Here is a 22,899-nt window from a genome sequence, read left to right as displayed (position 1 = left end):
AATACGCGTCAATCGACATATGACATATTGTTATAATCAATTTTCATTCATATTGATGGAAATCAATTATTAATATTATTGATACTGAAAGATCATTCATATCAATAATTCATTCATGTTATTGATGATCATATTTATGCATTTGATAATTAAATTTCATTCATATCATTAGTTATGCAATTTCATTCCTGTTATTCATATTCAAATATCATTCATAACATTTCATCAAATTATCAGTAATCAAATTGCATTCATATGAGAACTACTCAGTATATTTGAAGCAAATGCGTCTAACGTCTCCGTTTGATTATACGTAACTATTATTGATTGTTACCTCAGCAAATATGTCGGTTTTTCAAATGCGTCATGTCCATTCAATTATTGTAGCATTTCCTTCTGACGAAAGTTAACGGTTACAAGTATGGTCGGAGAGCACGTGAACCCGGAACATGATGTGTTAGCGCCGAAAATATGTGTCGAAAACCACGTGACCAGAATAACAGAAATATTATTTATTATTTTTCATCAATATTATAGATATTTGAATTTTCATATAAATTCAATTTTCTCTCATATTATAAATCAAATATCAGTCATGGATAAATCTAACATTTGGACAGTGCTATTGACTAAAACGCCACCTTTAGGCCAAATGAGAAAAAAATCATTAAATGTCTTATAAGTTATGAGAAATTATTCAAGTTGCATAAATCAATTTTATTTACTGAAAAAAGACTCTTGCCGGCCGTGATTCTTATCTAACTGCAAAAGGTCCTTTCATTCGTTCTATTGAAGATCAAATATCATTGTTAATGTTCTAAATTCAAATGTCACTCATGATATTCATGATCAATTTCACACATTCTATTGATGATCAATTTCCATTCATACTATTGATAATAAATTTCATTCATACCTATTGACAATTCATTTCATTCATATTATTGATAATAAATTCATAATAATATTGTAAATGATCAACTTCATTCATATGTTTTGCAATCAAATTTCATTATTTCTTTTATATCATTGAATATTTTGCCTTGTTTTTTTCGTCTCTTATCGGTTTTACATGTACGTCAGCAATTGTGTCGCCTTTGTGTGTCTATATAAATCTAAAATTATATATACCTTCAGACGACAGATAACGCTAACAGTTGTGTGATCGAACCGGACGCTTAATTCCAAACAGAATGTTTATGTATTTAGTGATGTTTCTATTATTCTGGATATTTCTTCCCAATGAAACACGGGCTGATGTTACACGAGATGTTCCCATACAATCGATTCAAAGACAAAATGCCAATCCTGGATTTGAAATTGAATTGAGCAGACGATTGAAGAATTTGAAAGATTTACGCGCCAAAGATGCATTACGTGTCAATCAACTTGTGATCCGGATAGCGGAACTAGAAGATCAACGCATGACGGACCACCTTGTGATGATCAGCAGAGTTTCTAAACTGGAAAAACATCATGCAAAGGACATAGTAAAAATCACAGAGAAAATGGAAAACCTTGTAGCCCTTCAGGCAAAAGATGTTCGCGAACTGTCCAATCGACTAGCAGAAACAGAAAATATGCTGAAAACAGATCAACTGAGACTGACGCAGTGTGTCCTTGAATTGAAAACAATGAATGAACGGGTTAATCTATTCAAAACGCCCGATGTGAATGTTCAACAATCGAATCTGACAATCGAATCAAGAGCCACTTCTAATACGCCTGATGAAAACGAGGCAACATTGTCATCGTTGGAAGAGAAGACAGCGGATATGACGTTTTTAAAAATTCCCCGTAGTTCTCCGAACATTTCTGTGGGTAAGATGTTATATCAACATTGTCAGAACACTATTTTCCGACACATATAACTTTCATATTATACAATTATTGACCTATTTAAAAATTCAATATGATGATGCATAAAGTCAAACAAAGTGATAATTGTTCTGCACCATTTGACCAGTTGGTCATTTCGTGTTCCATCGTTTGTAGTTAAAGTTAGAAGGGGAAAAAATCCTTGTCTTAACTGTTTCGAAAAATATGTATGAATGGAGCAAAAAGGTGAAATTTTCATTTAAAACAACGCTTTGATGCAACGGATATTCTTAATTATTTAAGATTTAAGAAGGCATTTGGTCGATCAAAATAAAGCACGATATACCGTTCGCAAATTTCTCGTTTGCATATGCAAACCCGGATGGCGGTTGTTGTTGACTTAATTAATTGACCCCGACACGTCATGAATTTGATTATTTTTGACGTCACAAACAATGGCATAAACCCGAAAGGTCAATGTGATTCGGCCTCACTTTGAGTATTCCTGACATCACCAATCCCATGCAGAGACAAATATTTTGAAGAAATGCACAAAAGCTTCTTAAAATTGTCGTCTCTTTTGGTGATTGTTGCTGATACGAACGGAACATCTACGACAGCATAACCACGATATACGGCCGCAAATTTAAAACAAAAAAGTCATCCCCTATATTTAATAGTTTATTTTTCGGCTTAGTATTTCAAGTTTACCATACCAGAACAAAACCCAACTACACGGTCCAGGTCAACAGCGGGCACCTACTCGAAGACGCGGACAGTCGAGTAGGTGTATAATAAAACGAACTATTTCCTTTTCGCGATAATAGTACTCCGGAGCTACGTCAGGTTTTTTCTCTGAAATTTTACATTTTAACAAATGGATGAACCGGTCTGTTTTCAAATGTAACATTTTCGGGTTATAAATCCTGGCAGACTTGCAAATGTTTATGCAGGCCTTGTATGGCTTTGTCAAGGCTCGCCTGAAAGCAACATCAGGGTACTAGGTCCGACCTTATTTCATAAACGAACAACTCTGGTCCAACAAGTCCAAGTGTGTGTATCGCGATAAACGAAAGCGGCCCATTTATAGCGTTGCAGATCTACAATATTAGGGTACAACAGATATTTAAATCAGTATTTAATGTAAAATATACCCTTAAATATAAAAATAGGTCTTTAATTATGATATCGTTTCACAGGTCATTTGGGATTCGAGGATTTTGGCGAGTGATATAACGACATACTAGTATGTCTTAAAACATTTAGTCTTCCGGATGTTTTTTGCACCGACTTGGACTTCTTATTTGATTGTTTCAGTAATGACGTTGTGATATATTTTATTCCATAAAATGACACTTCAGAACCAGGTAATCAATCAACTGGTTGGAACGCGATAAACAAAGACGGACAAGGCTTGTTTCATTCTTTTCACCTTGAGAACCAATGATGAGTCCTACATTGACTAAATGGCCCTAAGGTGCAGTAAACATTTACTCTGTTTGGTCATCTGCATCTACAAAGATTTTTGTCTTAAAATAGTAACAGTGACTTTAATCTTCCACGTAGAAACCCGAAACGCGCACTTGTTAAAGATATTGTCATACTGAACACTATTGCAACACAACGGTTTTCTAAAAACAGTGACAATGACTTTGACCTTGAACATAGAAACCCTAAACGCGAACTTGTTCAATGTTTTGCCATACCAAACACTTGAAGTTTCATAAAATTCCATTGAGGAATGAAGTCGGTAGAGCGAGTTTTTTTCTCTCTCTAAAAATAATAACAGTGACCTTACCCTTCAACATAGCAACCCGAAATGCGAACCCGTAAAGGCATTGTCATACTAAACACTTGTGTGAAGTTTCATGAAATTCCGTTGCGGAATGAAGTCGCTAGAGCGATGACAAAGAGTGTAAAATACGTACATTCGTACGTACGTACGTACGGGCGTTCGAACTTTCGTTGCGAGGGGATAATAAGTGGGGTCTTACTGGTGATGATTGTGACCTCTCTGTCATCCTCGATACTCTAGGGGTTACGCTCCCTTACGCTCTGTTGTACTCCTGCAGTATCGAGGATGCCTCTCTGTTAGAAAACCCTGTTATGTTATATTAAAGGTTAACAGAGCGAAAAGCGTTCACAGATGAAGACAATATTATAATTTAATATCAACAGAGATAAGATGTTGTATATAAAACAGAAACAGTTTAAAAAGTTTATAGATTTTCACGATAGTAAATAACGAAATACTTACAGACAATATTAACAAAGTTTACGGGCTCTTAAGATTGAAGTCTCTGTAGGCGATACTAGGCGGTGACATAAACTTGCAATTTAATTATTCAATCATAGTAACATGCATAATTGCCAGGCACAGTATAATATCTTTTGCAGATCTTATCAATGCAGATGAAAATTTAATGAAAGTGAGATACTTCTAATAGTTTGGACCGTTATCTAGCAAAGACTTACCCTTCTTTGTTTAACTTAAGATATTCAATGCAAACATGTTCAATTATTTGATGAAATGAAATATAGAAGGATATGCTTTTCTTTTAAAGGAATCTGAATTGCGCTTTTAAGACTAAAACCTTCTACGCAAAACAACGTCGCTCTGATTAGCCAAACATGGTAGAACAAACTCGCATATCTTATTGTACTAAGTATACATATGAGAGAATGTTATTTTGCTCTTTGTTATCTTTATGTCCTAACAGATCAAGCAGGCCGCTCTGTAGTCTTTAGTGTCACTCTTCAAGACGTTATGTCCGATCCTGGTGTTGGCCAGACTGTGATATTTAACAGCCATATTACGAACGTTGGTGCCAAGTACAGCTTTGAAACCGGGATATTTACATGCACAAAACCCGGTATATATATCTTCTCCTGGTCGGTAGAAGTCGCAAATCCTAATTTTCTTAGCACAGATTTGATGCGAAATGGCGTGACCATCGCCGAAACTACCGCCAAAGGAAGCGACGACTGGGGAGTTGGGTCAACCCTGGTGGCCATAGAACTGACCGTTGGTGATGAGGTGTGGGTTCGCGTCGATGGTCATTCCCCCGGAGCAGACATCCAGAGGTGGGGAACTAGTTTCACTGGATTTTTACTTTATCCATCGTAGACATCAACTACACTTGAAGTGTATTACGGGAACGTCTTGCTTGTGAGTTATTGTGAGGTAACAGGAATAAGTCTGAACGCTTACGATTACAAACATCACCAGCTTGTTTTTCGCTCGTGAAAATGTTGGCGTGGTGACTTTTTAACCTGGTCGTGATGTGTTTATGTTCGTGTAGTGACTTTTTAACCAGGTCGTGATATGGAAATGTTCGTGTAGTGACTTTTTAACCAGGTCGTGATGTGGAAATGTTCGTGTAGTGACTTTTTAACCAGGTCGTGATGTGGAAATGTTCGTGTAGTGACTTTTTAACCTGGTCGTGATGTGGAAATGTTCGTGTAGTGACTTTTTAACCTGGTCGTGATGTGGAAATGTTCGTGTAGTGACTTTTTAACCTGGTCGTGATGTGGAAATGTTCGTGTAGTGACTTTTTAACCTGGTCGTGATGTGGAAATGTTCGTGTAGTGACTTTTTAACCTGGTCGTGATGTGGAAATGTTCGTGTAGTGACTTTTTAACCTGGTCGTGATGTGGAAATGTTCGTGTAGTGACTTTTTAACCTGGTCGTGATGTGGAAATGTTCGTGTAGTGACTTTTTAACCTGGTCGTGATGTGGAAATGTTCGTGTAGTGACTTTTTAACCTGGTCGTGATGTGGAAATGTTCGTGTAGTGACTTTTTAACCTGGTCGTGATGTGGAAATGTTCGTGTAGTGACTTTTTAACCTGGTCGTGATGTGGAAATGTTCGTGTAGTGACTTTTTAACCTGGTCGTGATGTGGAAATGTTCGTGTAGTGACTTTTTAACCTGGTCGTGATGTGGAAATGTTCGTGTAGTGACTTTTTAACCTGGTCGTGATGTGGAAATGTTCGTGTAGTGACTTTTTAACCTGGTCGTGATGTGGAAATGTTCGTGTAGTGACTTTTTAACCTGGTCGTGATGTGGAAATGTTCGTGTAGTGACTTTTTAACCTGGTCGTGATGTGGAAATGTTCGTGTAGTGACTTTTTAACCTGGTCGTGATGTGGAAATGTTCGTGTAGTGACTTTTTAACCTGGTCGTGATGTGGAAATGTTCGTGTAGTGACTTTTTAACCTGGTCGTGATGTGGAAATGTTCGTGTAGTGACTTTTTAACCTGGTCGTGATGTGGAAATGTTCGTGTAGTGACTTTTTAACCTGGTCGTGATGTGGAAATGTTCGTGTAGTGACTTTTTAACCTGGTCGTGATGTGGAAATGTTCGTGTATTGACTTTTTAACCAGGTCATGATGTGGACATGTTCGTGTAGTGACTTTTTAACCGGGTCATGATGTGGACATGTTCGTGTAGTGACTTTTTAACCGGGTCGTGATGTGGAAATGTTCGTGTAGTGACTTTTTTACCTTGTCGTGATGTGGAAATGTTCGTGTATTGACTTTTTAACCTGGTCGTGATGTGGAAATGTTCGTGTAGTGATTTTTTAACCTGGTCGTGATGTGGAAATGTTCGTATAGTGACTTTTTTACCTGGTCGTGATGTGGAAATGTTCGTGTAGTTACTTTTTAACCAGGTCATGATGTGGACATGTTCGTGTAGTGACTTTTTAACCGGGTCGTGATGTGGAAATGTTCGTGTAGTGACTTTTTTACCTTGTCGTGATGTGGAAATGTTCGTGTATTGACTTTTTAACCTGGTCGTGATGTGGAAATGTTCGTGTAGTGATTTTTTAACCTGGTCGTGATGTGGAAATGTTCGTATAGTGACTTTTTTACCTGGTCGTGATGTGGAAATGTTCGTGTAGTTACTTTTTAACCAGGTCATGATGTGGACATGTTCGTGTAGTGACTTTTTAACCCGGTCGTGATGTGGAAATGTTCGTGTAGTGACTTTTTTACCTTGTCGTGATGTGGAAATGTTCGTGTATTGACTTTTTAACCTGGTCGTGATGTGGAAATGTTCGTGTAGTGATTTTTTAACCTGGGCGTGATGTGGAAATGTTCGTATAGTGACTTTTTTACCTGGTCGTGATGTGGAAATGTTCGTGTAGTTACTTTTTAACCTGGTTGTGATGTGGAAATGTTCGTGTAGTGAATTTTCAACCCGATCGTGATGTGGAAATGTTCGTGTAGTGACTTTTTTTACCTGGTCGTGATGTGGAAGTATTCTCGTAGTGACTTTTTAACCTTAAGGACTCATTATTGGTATGATGTTCTAAAGTTACCTGTCTAATCACTTATTTAGAGTGTACTTTATACACAACTTGAGAATATGAAATCAGAATAAATTGCTCCCATTTTACATTGGTTTATATTCAACTTACTGGAGGTCGTTTTAAAATGACGTAAGCATGTTTGAACATGTATGTTTATAGAATGCTGATGTATTGTCGTTTTACATTGTAAGAACTTTTTTTTGCTGAAATAAAAAAAAAATCATAATCCCATTCACATGTTCGCGATCGATGCATTAATAATAAATAGAAATACATTGTAAATATGTTGTTATATTGTTGTTTATAATATATAATTACTCGGTCAATTTTAACGTGAATGGAACATTACTCCGTACTTATCTACAGATAAAAACATAATCCTTTTTCTGCGAAAAAAAAACAAAAACAAAAACCAAAACCAACAAACAACATAACTTGGAATTTTGTCTGGAAAGAAAAATACATGGATTTGTTTTTGAGGAGTGCAGGAAACGTTTGCACAAATCTGTACAATATCTGTTTTACAATCGATCTGTGTGCACACGTTACGAATTCGCTGCATATTATGAAAAGCAGACTTTGTACAATCAACCATTTACAAGTTACAGTAATGACAGTAGGATTAAGTATGCCAGGGCTACCAATACACAAAGTTTGAACTCTGTGTGACGAAAAGTTTTTTTCAACTTGTCAATCAAAGAAACAAAATCTATTTTTGATAATGGTGACCTTGACGTCAGGCAGCCTCGATATCCAGGGTTACGTTCACCTTTGCTCTCTGAACCCATGGAAAATGTCATAGCAAAATAGAAGGCTCAGTGTGCATGCACAACCTTGTGGGCGAAACGAGAAGACTAGTTTGAACCTTTGATGTACAACAATAGAAACTTGCGGTCGCGTAACGGTAAAACTTATTGACTTTGAAGTTGGGCGTCGCTCCTCTGTAATCTTCAAAGGACAAGTATCAGTCTGGTGATTGGTCAGGTCTTTTTACCCAACACCAATCACATAGCTAGACGCGTGCCTATGACATATTCCAGAACGTCTAAATGGTAATCCAACATCACGTTAGATACCACAAACCTATCCTTGTAAGATTCACATCTTGACATCACCACACACGTCAAAGCCTATTCGCCATTTGGTTTTTTAAGGTACATCGATACTAATATATAATTCCTGAACACATTTTTCCTTATTAAGCCACCTGACTTCTGCAAACCGACCTTGTCTGTTCGTCATTGGACTGAAAATGACGTCCATGACCCTTCTGAAAAGAAAATAGACAGAGTATTTGCATCAGTTATGTGAAGTTATTGGAGAAATCGTACTGTCGTACAACTATGAAACCAACAAGGGTTTGAGGCAGTCGCTCACCTCTCGGACAATCCGTATATAACTTCATACGGTAGTAAGCATTACTAATGAAGACTCTGAAATTGAGAACAGTTTTGTACGGGAACACAGGCAGCAATATACATTAGAAATTAAAAGAAATTAAAACCTTAAAATTACAACGTACAATTTGTTTTTGAGCAGTACTAATCTAAATAGTGTTATGTAATCATTATCTTGCAATGTTATTATAATCACGGTACATGATAGAATAAGGAGTTGAGATAAATGAGGATATTTTTATAAGGATGTGAGATATATGAGGATATTGTTATAAGGATGTGAGATATATGAGGATATTGTTATTAGGATTTGAGATATATGAGGATGTTGTTATAAGGATTTGAGATATATGAGGATATTGTTATAAGGATTTGAGATATATGAGGATATTGTTATAACGATTTGAGATATATGAGGATGTTGTTATAAGGATTCGAGATAAATGAGGATGTTGTTATAAGGATGTGAGATATATGATTATATTGTTATAAGGATGCGAGATAAATTTGGAAGTTGTTATAAGGATTCGAGATAAATGAGGATGTTGTTATAAGGATTCGAGATATATGATGATGTTGTTATAAGGATGCGAGATATATGGGGATGTTGTAATAAGGATTTGAGATATATGAGGATATTGTTATAAGGATTTGAGATATATGAGGATATTGTTATAAGGATTTGAGATATATGAGGATATTGTTATAAGGATTTGAGATATATGAGGATGTTGTTATAAGGATGTGAGATCTATGGGGATGTTGTTATAAGGGTTTGAAATATATGAGGATATTGTTATAAGGATGTGAGATAGATGAGGATATTGTTATTAGGATTTGAGATATATGAGGATGTTGTTATAATGATTTGAGATATATGAGGATGTTGTTATAAGGACGTGAGATCTATGGGGATGTTGTTATAAGGGTTTGAAATATATGAGGATATTGTTATAAGGATGTGAGAGAGATGAGGATATTGTTATTAGGATTTGAGATATATGAGGATGTTGTTATAAGGAGTTGAGATAAATGATGATGTTGTTATAGGGATTAGAGATATATGGGGATGATGTTATAAGGATGCGAGATACATGAGGATATTGTTAAAAGGATTTGAGATATATGAGTTTATTGTTATAAGGATTTGAGATATATGAGGATGTTGTTATAAGGATGTAAGATATATGAAGATGTATTTATAAGGATGTGAGATATATGTGGATATTGTTATAAGTATGCGAGAGATATTAGGATATTGTTATAAGGATTTGAGATATATAAGGATATTGTTATAGGGATTTGAGATATATGAGGATATTGTTATAAGGATTTGAGATATATGAGGATATTGTTATAAGGATTTGAGATATATGAGGATATTTTTATAAGGATTTGAGATATATGAGGATATTTTCATAAGGATATGAGATATATGAGGATATTGTTATAAGGATGCGAGATATATGGGGATGTTGTTATAAGGATTTGAGATATATGGTGATGTTGTTAAAAGGATTCGAGATATATGAGGATATTGTTATAAGGATTTGAGATATATGAGGATGTTGTTATAAGGATTTGAGATATATGGGGATGTTGTTATAAGGATTCGAGATATATGAGGATGTTGTTATAAGGATTCGAGATATATGAGGATATTGTTATAAGGATTTGAGATAAATGAGGATATTGTTATAAGGAGTTGAGATATATGAGGATATTGTTACATGTATAAGGATTTGAGATATATGAGGATGTTGTTATAAGGAGTTGAGATAAATGAGGATGTTGTTATAGGGATTTGAGATATATGGGGATGATGTTATAAGGATGCGAGATACATGAGGATATTGTTAAAAGGATTTGAGATATATGAGGATGTTGTTATAAGGATGTAAGATATATGAAGATGTATTTATAAGGATGTGAGATATATGTGGATATTGTTATAAGGATGCGAGATATATGAGGATATTGTTATAAGGATTTGAGATATATAAGGATATTGTTATAAGGATATGAGATATATGAGGATGTTGTTAAAAAGAGTTGAGATATATAAGGATATTGTTATAGGGATTTGAGATATATGAGGATATTGTTATAAGGATTTGAGATATATGAGGATATTGTTATAAGGAGTTGAGATATATGAGGATATTTTTATAAGGATGTGAGATATATGAGGATATTGTTATAAGGATGCGAGATATATGGGGATGTTGTTATAAGGATTTGAGATATATGGTGATGTTGTTAAAAGGATTCGAGATATATGAGGATATTGTTATAAGGATTTGAGATATATGAGGATGTTGTTATAAGGATTCGAGATATATGAGGATATTGTTATAAGGATTTGAGATATATGAGGATGTTGTTATAAGGATTTGAGATACTGAGGATGTTGTTAAAAGGATTTGAGATACATGAGGATGTTTTTATAAGGATTTGAGATATATGAGGATGTTGTTATAAGGATTTTAGATATATGAGGATGATGTTATATGGAGTTGAGATATATGAGGATATTGTTATAAGGAGTTGAGATATATGAGGATATTGTTATAAGGATTTGAGAAAGATGAGAATATTGTTATAAAGGGTTGAGATAGATGAGGATGTTGTCATAAGGATGTAAGATATATGGGGATATTGTTATAAGGATTTGAGATATATGGGGATATTTTTATAAAGATTTTAGATATATGGGGATATTGTTATAAAGATTTGAGATATATGGAGATATTGTTATAAGGATTTGATATATATAGGGATATTGTTATAAGGATTTGAGATATATGAGGATGTTGTTATAACGATTTGAGATATATATGAGGATGTTGTTATAAGGATTCGCGATATATGAAGATGTTGTTATACGGATTCGAGATAAATGAGGATGTTATTATAAGGATTCGAGATAAATGATGATATTGTTATAAGGATGTGAGATATATGAGGATATTGATATAAGGATTTGAGATAAATGAGGATGTTGTTATAAGGATGTGAGATATATGATTATATTGTTATAAGGATGCGAGATAAATTTGGTAGTTGTTATAAGGATTCGAGATAAGTGAGGATGTTGTTATAAGGATTCGAGATATTTGAGGATGTTGTTATAAGGATGCGAGATATATTAGGATGTTGTTATAAGGATTCGAGATAAATGAGGCTGTTGTTATAAGGATGTGAGATATATGATTATATTGTTATAAGGATGCGAGATATATGAGGATGTAGTTATAAGGATTCGAGATATATGAAGATGTTGTTATTGAGGATATTGTTATAAGGAGTTGAGATATATGAGGATATTGTTACATGTATAAGGATTTGAGATATATGAGGATGTTGTTGTAAGGATTTGAGATATATGGGGATGTTGTTATAAGGATTTGAGATATATGGGGATGTTGTTATAAGAATTCGAGATATATGAGGATGTTGTTATAATGATTTGAGATATATGGGGATGTTGTTATAAGAATTCGAGATATATGAGGATGTAGTTATAAGGATTCGAGATATATGAAGATGTTGTTATTGAGGATATTGTTATAAGGAGTTGAGATATATGAGGATGTTGATATAAGGAGTTGAGATATATGAGGATATTGTTACATGTATAAGGATTTGAGATATATGAGGATGTTTTTATAAGGATTTGAGATATATGAGGATGTTGTTATATGGAGTTGAGATATATGAGGATATTGTTATAGGGAAGCGAGATATATGGGGATGTTGTTATAAGGATTCGAGATATATGAAGATGTAGTTATACGGATTCGAGATAAATGAGGATGTTATTATAAGGATTCGAGATAAATGATGATATTGTTATAAGGATGTGAGATATATGAGGATATTGTTATAAGGAGTTGAGATATATGAGGATATTTTCATAAGGATATGAGATATATGAGGATATTGTTATAAGGATGTGAGATAGATGAGGATATTTTTATTAGGATTTGAGATATATGAGGATGCTGTTATAAGGATTTGAGATATATGGGGATGTTGTTATAAGGATTCGAGATATTTTAGATTGTTGTTATAAGGATTTGAGATATATGCGGATGTTGTTATAAGGATTTGAGATATATGCGGATGTTGTTATAAGGATTTGAGATATATGCGGATGTTGTTATAAGGATTTGAGATATATGAGGATATTGTTATAATGATTTATAAATTTGGAAGTTGTTATAAGGATTCGAGATAAATGAGGGTGTTGTTATAAGGATTCGAGATATATGAGGATGTTGTTATAAGGATTCGAGATATATGAAGATGTTGTTATACGGATTCGAGATAAATGAGGATGTTATTATAAGGATTCGAGATATATGATGATATTGTTATAAGGATGTGAGATATATGAGGATATTGATATAAGGATTTGAGATAAATGAGGATGTTGTTATAAGGAGTTGAGATATATGAGGATATTGTTATAGGGAAGCGAGATATATGGGGATGTTGTTATAAGGATTTGAGATACTAAGGATGTTGTTATAAGGATTTGAGATATATGGGGATATTGTTATAAAGAGTTGAGAGGGATGAGGATGTTGTTAAAAGGATGTAAGATATATGGGGATATTGTTATAAGGATTTTAGATATATGGGGATATTGTTATAAGGATTTGAGATACATGAGGATATTGTTTTAAGGATTTGAGATATATGAGGATGTTGTTATAAGGATTCGAAATATATGATGATATTGTTATAAGGATGTGAGATATATGATGATATTGTTATAAGGATGTTAGATAGATGAGGATGTTGTTATAAGGAGTTGAGATATATGGGGATGTTGTTATAAGGAGTTGAGATATATGAGGATATTGTTATAAGGATGTGAGATATATGAGGATATTGTTATAAGGATGCGCGATATATGGGGATGTTGTTATAAAGAGTTGAGATATATGAGGATATTGTTATAAGGATTTGAGATATTAGGATGTTGTTATAAGGATTCGAGATATATGATGATATTGTTATAAGGATGTGAGATATATGATGATATTGTTATAAGGATGTGAGATATATGAGGATATTGTTATAAGGATGTGAGATAGATGAGGATATTGTTATTAGGATTTGAGATATATGAGGATGTTGTTATAAGGATTTGAGATATATGGGGATGTTGTTATAAGGATTCGAGATATATGAGGATGTTGTTATAAGGATTCGAGATATATGAGGATATTGTTATAAGGATTTGAGATAAATGAGGATATTGTTATAAGGAGTTGAGATATATGAGGATATTGTTACATGTATAAGGATTTGAGATATATGAGGATGTTGTTATAAGGAGTTGAGATAAATGAGGATGTTGTTATAGGGATTTGAGATATATGGGGATGATGTTATAAGGATGCGAGATACATGAGGATATTGTTAAAAGGATTTGAGATATATGAGGATGTTGTTATAAGGATGTAAGATATATGAAGATGTATTTATAAGGATGTGAGATATATGTGGATATTGTTATAAGGATGCGAGATATATGAGGATATTGTTATAAGGATTTGAGATATATAAGGATATTGTTATAAGGATATGAGATATATGAGGATGTTGTTAAAAAGAGTTGAGATATATAAGGATATTGTTATAGGGATTTGAGATATATGAGGATATTGTTATAAGGATTTGAGATATATGAGGATGTTGTTATAAGGATTTGAGATATATGATGATATTGTTATAAGGATGTGAGATATATGGGGATATTTTTATAAGGATTTGAGATATATGAGGATGTTGTTATAAGGAGTTGAGATAAATGAGGATGTTGTTATAGGGATTTGAGATATATGGGGATGATGTTATAAGGATGCGAGATACATGAGGATATTGTTAAAAGGATTTGAGATATATGAGGATGTTGTTATAAGGATGTAAGATATATGAAGATGTATTTATAAGTATGCGAGATATATGAGGATATTGTTATAAGGATTTGAGATATATAAGGATATTGTTATAAGGATATGAGATATATGAGGATGTTGTTAAAAAGAGTTGAGATATATAAGGATATTGTTATAGGGATTTGAGATATATGAGGATATTGTTATAAGGATTTGAGATATATGAGGATATTGTTATAAGGATTTGAGATATATGATGATATTGTTATAAGGATGTGAGATATATGAGGATATTGTTATAAGGATGTGAGATAGATGAGGATATTGTTATTAGGATTTGAGATATATGAGGATGTTGTTATAAGGATTTGAGATATATGGGGATGTTGTTATAAGGATTCGAGATATATGAGGATGTTGTTATAAGGATTCGAGATATATGAGGATATTGTTATAAGGATTTGAGATAAATGAGGATATTGTTATAAGGAGTTGAGATATATGAGGATATTGTTACATGTATAAGGATTTGAGATATATGAGGATGTTGTTATAAGGAGTTGAGATAAATGAGGATGTTGTTATAGGGATTTGAGATATATGGGGATGATGTTATAAGGATGCGAGATACATGAGGATATTGTTAAAAGGATTTGAGATATATGAGGATGTTGTTATAAGGATGTAAGATATATGAAGATGTATTTATAAGGATGTGAGATATATGTGGATATTGTTATAAGGATGCGAGATATATGAGGATATTGTTATAAGGATTTGAGATATATAAGGATATTGTTATAAGGATATGAGATATATGAGGATGTTGTTAAAAAGAGTTGAGATATATAAGGATATTGTTATAGGGATTTGAGATATATGAGGATATTGTTATAAGGATTTGAGATATATGAGGATATTGTTATAAGGAGTTGAGATATATGAGGATATTTTTATAAGGATGTGAGATATATGAGGATATTGTTATAAGGATGCGAGATATATGGGGATGTTGTTATAAGGATTTGAGATATATGGTGATGTTGTTAAAAGGATTCGAGATATATGAGGATATTGTTATAAGGATTTGAGATATATGAGGATGTTGTTATAAGGATTCGAGATATATGAGGATATTGTTATAAGGATTTGAGATATATGAGGATGTTTTTATAAGGATTTGAGATATATGAGGATGTTGTTATATGGAGTTGAGATATATGAGGATATTGTTATAAGGAGTTGAGATATATGAGGATATTGTTATAAGGATTTGAGAAAGATGAGAATATTGTTATAAAGGGGTTGAGATAGATGAGGATGTTGTAATAAGGATTTGATATATATAGGGATATTGTTACAAGGAATTGAGATATATGAGGGTGTTGTTATAACGATTTGAGATATATGAGGATGTTGTTATAAGGATTCGAGATAAATGAGGATGTTGTTATAAGGATGTGAGATATATGATTATATTGTTATAAGGATGCGAGATGTATGAGGATGTTTTTATAAGGATTCGAGATAAATGAGGATGTTTTTATAAGGATTCGAGATATATGATGATGTTTTTATAAGGAGTTAAGATATATGAGGATATTGTTATAAGGAGTTGAGATATATGAGGATATTGTTATAAGGATGCGAGATATATGAGGATGTTGTTATAAGGATTTGAGATATATGAGGATATTGTTATAAGGATTTGAGATATATGAGGATGTTGTTATAAGGAGTTGAGATATATGAGGATATTGTTATAAGGAGTTGAGATATATGAGGATATTGTTATAAGGATGCGAGATATATGGGGATGTTGTTATAAGGATTTGAGATATATGAGGATATTGTTATAAGGATTTGAGATATATGAGGATGTTGTTATAAGGAGTTGAGATATATGAGGATATTGTTATAAGGATGCGAGATATATGGGGATGTTGTTATAAGGATTTGAGATATATGAGGATATTGTTATAAGGATTTGAGATATATGAGGATGTTGTTATAAGGAGTTGAGATATATGAGGATATTGTTATAAGGATGCGAGATATATGGGGATGTTGTTATAAGGATTTGAGATATATGAGGATATTGTTATAAGGATTTGAGATATATGAGGATGTTGTTATAAGGAGTTGAGATATATGAGGATATTGTTATAAGGATGCGAGATATATGGGGATGTTGTTATAAGGATTTGAGATATATGAGGATATTGTTATAAAGAGTTGAGATAGATGAGGATGTTGTTATAAGGATGTAAGATATATGGGGATATTGTTATAAGGATTTTAGATATATGGGGATATTGTTATAAGGATTTGAGATGTATGGGGATATTGTTATAAGGATTTGATATATATGGGGATATTGTTATAAGGAATTGAGATATATGAGGATGTTGTTATAACGATTTGAGATATATGAGGATGTTGTTATAAGGATTCGAGATAAATGAGGATGTTGTTATAAGGATGTGAGATATATGATTATATTGTTATAAGGATGCGAGATATATGAGGATTTTGTTATAAGGATTCGAGATATATGAGGATGTTGTTATAAGGATTCGAGATAAATGAGGATGTTTTTATAAGGATTCGAGATATATTATGATATTGTTATAAGGATGTGAGATATATGAGGATATTGTTATAAGGATTTGAGATATATGAGGATGTTGTTATAAGGAGTTGAGATATATGAGGATATTGTTATAAGGTTGCGAAATATATGGGGATGTTGTTATAAGGATGCGAAATATATGGGGATATTGTTATAAGGATGTGAGATATATGAGGATATTGTTATAAGGATTTGAGATATATGAGGATATTGTTATAAGGATGTGTGATAAATGAGGATGTTGTTATAAGGAGGATGTGAGATGTATGATGATATTGTTATAAGGATGCGAGATATATGGGGATGTTGTTATAAAGAGTTGAGATATATGAGGATATTGTTATAAGGTTGAGAAATATATGGGGATGTTGTTATAAAGAGTTGAGATATATGAGGATATTGTTATAATGATTTGAGATATATGAGGATGATGTTATAAGGATTCGAAATATATTATGATATTGTTATAAGGATGTGAAATATATGAGGATATTGTTATAAGTTTGCGAAATATATGGGGATGTTGTTATAAGGATGTGAGATATATGAGGATATTGTTATAAGGATGTGAGATAAATGAGGATGTTGTTATAAGGAGTTAAGATATATGAGGATGTTGTTATAAGGATTCGAGATATATGAGGATGTTGTTGTAAGGATGTGAGATAGATGAGGATGTTGTTATAAGGATGTGAGATATATGATGATATTGTTATAAGGATGTGAGATATATGGGGATGTTGTTATAAGGATGTGAGATAGATGAGGATGTTGTTATAAGGATGTGAGATATATGATGACATTGTTATAAGGATGTGAGATATATGATGATATTGTTATAAGGATGTGAGATATATGATGATATTGTTATAAGGATGTGAGATATATGAGGATATTGTTATAAGGATGTGAGATATATGAGGATGTTGTTATAAGGATGTGGGATATATGAGGATGTTGTTATAAGGACTAGAACAATGTACTACAACGTTAGCATTGTTGACATTAACGAGGCAAATCTGACGTTCAAAGGGAGATAACTCCGATAGATTTATCTTAATATAACTATCAAAACCGTGATCAAAACAACATCAACAAAAAGACCTTTACATTTCTTTTTCGATCACCTGCAGCAAGATATAGTCATTTACCACGATGTTGTCATTTATCTGGAAAATGTTTGTCCGGTTAATCAAACTATTTTCCTAAGGGTTTCATATTGTTCTGCCTTGCAATAGTTCCACATATTCCATCGACTTCTGTCGTTCTTTTGACTCGTAATCTTCTGAAACTCAGAGCACGATCTGCGAGACTTTCAAATTATTTCCCTTTTTCAAAGCCATGTACCTTAACATGCAGAAGAAGTATATATTGCTTATAAACGGATGAATAATAACACGTCACCGAGAAGTATGTCGTTGCATATCACGAGTTCAACATCTCCTTCCACTCTCCTTTCACATTAAAAGATTTATTGAGCACTTCTTTCTCGACTTTGACAAGGGCAAATAAACTGTTCTCGGTCTTCGCCGAATCGCTCTGTCATATATAGCTTTAACAGGCTTTCACTGAGATGTGTTGTTTAGTTTAAACATATTTTATTGCCAAGTCAATAGATTGGGCACAAGTTATCAAACTTATATTAAGCCCTTTCCAAGCAAATTACAAGCATATATACAGCACATATATACACTATTTCATTTTTAAATGCTTTAATTTATAAATTGAAATTATGAGAGAGAGACAGAGCGTTTCGTGCTTTCTGGTATTTCCGTTTTTACAAGTTAGCCTACACAGAGAAAGACCAAGCACATGGTTTATTTACATACAATTTTACTAATTTGAGTATGCATGAATATCGTTATGTTTTCCTGTTCCGAAAGAGATGTATCTCCAAATATTTTAATCTTGCTTGTAACAAGCATTTTCATTGGCTTAAAAATTTATAATATCAGCCCATAACGTAAACAAATGACGTCGCCGTGTGTAACGTCGCTTTTGATTGGCTGATACAGCAGCGCAATAATTTCTAAGAGAAAAGAGTCCATCATTAAAAGTGGATTTCCATAGGGATTGTGTATAGTAGATTAAATTATAAGGATTAACTTGAATATACTTTTTACGGTATGGAGCTATAACACAAAAAACCGGAGTGTACTCTCAGCATTAACCGCTTCGCGGTTTATTTAGAGTACACTCCGTTTTTTGTGTTACATCTCCATAACATGAAAAATATATTCAAGCTAATCCTTAAATAAAAAAGATTTAAATTAAGAGGCATGTATTCATTCAGTTCACGATAAAGCTTAATTCTTTGTTCGTTATATTTATCACAGGTAAAAAAGAAATGTTGTGTGTCTAGCCACATATACAACGTTGGTAATCAATAAGGTTATAACACGAAACAGGTCACTTTTCAAAGTACTAGAACGGTTTCTTAATTTTGTATGCAAAATATTATTTTTTCTATCACCATAAAAAAGGGATTTGGTACAAGAGGCAAGTCGTGGCGCTTCGTCGTATACTAGTAGGTAACTGGTTCCACAGTCTAACAGTAGAAGGAAAAAAGGATACGTTAGATAATTCAAGTCTGTTGTTAGGTAGGTTGTAGTTTTCAACGTTTCGAAGATTATAGTGAGAGTTATAGACAAGGGAAGGGGGTAGAGTGTTGAGATAGTTAGGAGCTATATTATTGCGGATTTTAAAAAATAATTGAAGTTTTCGACGGGATCTCCGATGGGCTAGAGAATCCCATCCAGTTTCATTATATATAGATTGCCTACTACATGTAGTAAACGACGGTAAACCAGTGACAATACGTCCAGCTTCACGTTGTAGCTTTTTTAATTTGTCTGAATCAGTAATAGAAAACCATCCCAAAGTTCACAACGATATTCTAGAATAGGAAGTATAAATGTTCTATATATTTTATTCAGTGTTTACGGAGGACACTTAATTGTTTAACTACTTTTTTACATATATTATCAATGTGATAGGTCCATTTACAGTTAGCATTGATGAATACTCCCAGATGCTTATGATTTTCAATAAATTCAATACTTACATTATTAAAGTTAATTTCAATGAGATGATCAAGTTCAATATTAGAAATAAGTAAAGCCTTTGTTTTTGCAGGATTAAATTTAACAAGCCACTTATCTGCCCATAATTGGGTATTTACGAGATCATTATATATTTTTTTGTTCAATTACTTGTGGTGATTTATCCGAATGCAAAAGAGAGGTGTCATCAGCAAAAAGTTTTGATAGACTTTCTATATTATCTGTTATGTCATTAATATATATTTTAAACAGCAATAGGTCAAGAACCGAACCCTGAGGTACTCCTGCATTTGTTCTCTTAACAGAAGATCTACTATTTCCAATACAAACTTGTTGAGATCTATTAGTAACATAATTAATTAACCAGTCCAATAACTTTCCCGATATTCCATAGATAGCTAGTTTCACTTTCAGTCCCCTATGCCACACTCGATCAAACGCCTTAGAAATATCACAAAAAATAGACAAGTTGGCTGGGTTTTTTCAAGATTGTCGCACATAATATGATATATTTCTATAAGCTGGTGTACAGTAGAATGACCTGGTTTAAAACCTGACTGATATATGAGAGAATTATCTAAAAGGTAGTTATGTAAATATTTAGCGACTAATCTTTCGAAAACTTTACCAATAGTACTTAGTAGTGCAATAGGTCTATAATTTGAAGGGTCTTGTTTATCTCCTTTTTTAAAAAACGGCATAACTACAGCATGTTTCTATTGTTTGGGAAAAGATCCAGTTTCCAAAGATGAGCGAAAGATCAATGAAAGAGGATAAGCAACTGAATTAGAGGTATTCTTTAGCATGGTATGACTAATAGTATCCTTTCCTACAGCTTTACCGATTTTTAATGTCTTTAGAATATCGATAATGTCATTAATATTTAACGGTATGTCTGAAATGGTCGAGTCTGTTCTAGATTCTATAACAGGTACGTCAATGTTATTATCGTCTAAAGTAGAAATAGAAACAAAGTAATCGTTTAGTACATTAGTCTTAATGTCGTCATCCGTTTCTATATTTCCAGTCGCACTCCTTAACGGCGGTATTATACTATTAGATGTGTCGGATGATTTTATTAACCTTCGGACAAGTTTTCAAAAGTTTCTAGGATTTGTATCACTGTAATTGTCTAAAAGGCCGTTTATTTCCTCATAAAATAATTCTTATGTCCTTTTTTCAGATTGTTTACACCATTTCGCTGTTTCCTAAAGTTGTTTAAATTATTTGGAGTGCGATTGGATTTATATTTTTGAAGAAGTCTGTTTCTTTTTCTTATTTCATGTCTCAGGTCAGAGTTAAACCAAGGTTTGTCATTAGGTCTAATTGTAACAAATTTGGAAGGAATACATTCGTCAGCTAATTCTAAATATCTAGATGTAAAAATGTCACACATATCGTCCGGAGAATAGATTCTTAAAAAAAGTTCAGTCCAGTCAATTGATAAAAGTAAATTGTTAAACCGTTCGTAATCTGCGTCTATATAACAAATACTTTTCCTCTTATAATTTCTTACAATATTTGTCCCTACAGTCAGTTCTACAGATGTTGCTTGGTGGTCCGAAATGTCACGGTCTATGTCAATTACGTCCGATATCGTAAAATTACACGTGTCTGATAGAAGAACAGGGTCAAGTAGTGTGTTGCACGTGCGTCCAATTCTAGTCGGTCTGTCGATAACGTTAGTCAGGTGGCAAACATTTATAATGTCTAAAAGAGCATGGTTATTGTCAACAGTGAGGAGGTCAACATTTATATCCCCTACGACTACAACAAAAGGAGTTTGCACATAATACTCGAAAGAGGTGTTTTTGCAGAATATCTAGATAGATCGATCGATAGATAGATAGGAATTTCATTCAGGACTGTTTCCAGAGAAAGACGAAAGTGATTCCAAAATATATGTGTGCAATTAGGAGGTCTGTACACAGTACATAACAGATATGTCCTATTGGGGAAACTGGATTTCTACCCAAACAACTTCACCTACTTGAAATTACATAAACACTACTTCCTGGTATCAATGAATACATGTTTCCATGAATACATTCCATGAATACATGTTCATTTCCAACGTCACGAACATGTACCTCTCACCTATACAATGTAAAAATGTGAACAATCGGTAATTGTGATATAGGTACGCTTTTGATACGTTCGATGATAAAAGTTCTCGAATGCACTTAAATACACTCGAATGAAGGCATTGCTTAAAATCGGCCTATTTCCTAATATGAACAGGTCGCACGATGCAAACAATGTTATCAATGCCAGCGCCGTTATTTATTTGAAGAAACAAATTGGATCACACGATTTCCACGTTAGCAGGAGTTGAAACGACAAATTAAGGAGAAAGAGAAGACATCCCGTTCTAAGCTTGGATACATATAATACTAAACGCTCGCGAACCTGGTGTGATAGACTGGCCCTCGTCTCTAGAGTATTGAATTATTTAGATTTATTTTTCTTTCTATCACTTGGTTTTCTGATTCTAAGCTCTAAACTAGGGAGAGATAAGCTAGTAGTAATATGTAGTTGAGAAATTCTTCACAAAAACTTTAGGGGCTGGCAGCCGGTCTTCTGGCGCGGCGACCGCAGTTTACATTCAACGGGAGGGAACTCCGCCAGTCTTGTGTAAGCAGATAGAACAATATTTTTGAGTGCAGCTGTTGGTTTTGAAAAAGAGATGCATGTTTTATTTCAATAGGCAAACAATTAGCGCATTTCAAAGATAAAATATTGTATACATGTAGAAGCGACATTGGC

General features: G+C 33.3%; 1 protein-coding gene and 1 long non-coding RNA gene across 2 annotated transcripts in view; one reads left to right on the top strand and one right to left on the bottom strand.

Moving 5' to 3' along the window:
* The first annotated feature begins 1,071 nt into the window (after positions 1-1,071).
* On the top strand, positions 1,072-5,296 carry LOC110460999. The gene is made up of 2 exons (XM_021514258.1): positions 1,072-1,821; positions 4,539-5,296. The coding sequence occupies exons 1-2, from the start codon at positions 1,194-1,196 to the stop codon at positions 4,943-4,945; spliced, it is 1,035 nt and encodes a 344-aa protein (XP_021369933.1). The 5' UTR covers positions 1,072-1,193; the 3' UTR covers positions 4,946-5,296.
* Positions 5,297-7,482: 2,186 nt separating this feature from the next.
* Positions 7,483-22,899, bottom strand: part of LOC110461000 — a 35,898-nt gene continuing 20,481 nt past the window's right edge. The window contains exon 4 of the long non-coding RNA XR_002464072.1: positions 7,483-8,400. This is a non-coding gene — a long non-coding RNA (uncharacterized LOC110461000). The remainder of the gene's footprint in view (positions 8,401-22,899) is intronic.

The sequence above is a fragment of the Mizuhopecten yessoensis genome, unplaced genomic scaffold (assembly GCF_002113885.1).
Source record: "Mizuhopecten yessoensis strain PY_sf001 unplaced genomic scaffold, ASM211388v2 scaffold10531, whole genome shotgun sequence".
Lineage (NCBI taxonomy): Eukaryota > Metazoa > Mollusca > Bivalvia > Pectinida > Pectinidae > Mizuhopecten > Mizuhopecten yessoensis.
Note: the sequence above shows the minus strand (reverse complement) of the source record. Positions and strands in the feature narration are given on the sequence as shown.

Coding starts and splice junctions, on each gene's coding strand:
- LOC110460999 (XM_021514258.1), top strand. CDS start 1,194: ATGTTTATGTATTTAGTGATGTTTCTATTATTCTGGATATTTCTTCCC. Junction 1,822..4,538: donor TTCTCCGAACATTTCTGTGG/GTAAGATGTTAT, acceptor ATGTCCTAACAG/ATCAAGCAGGCCGCTCTGTA.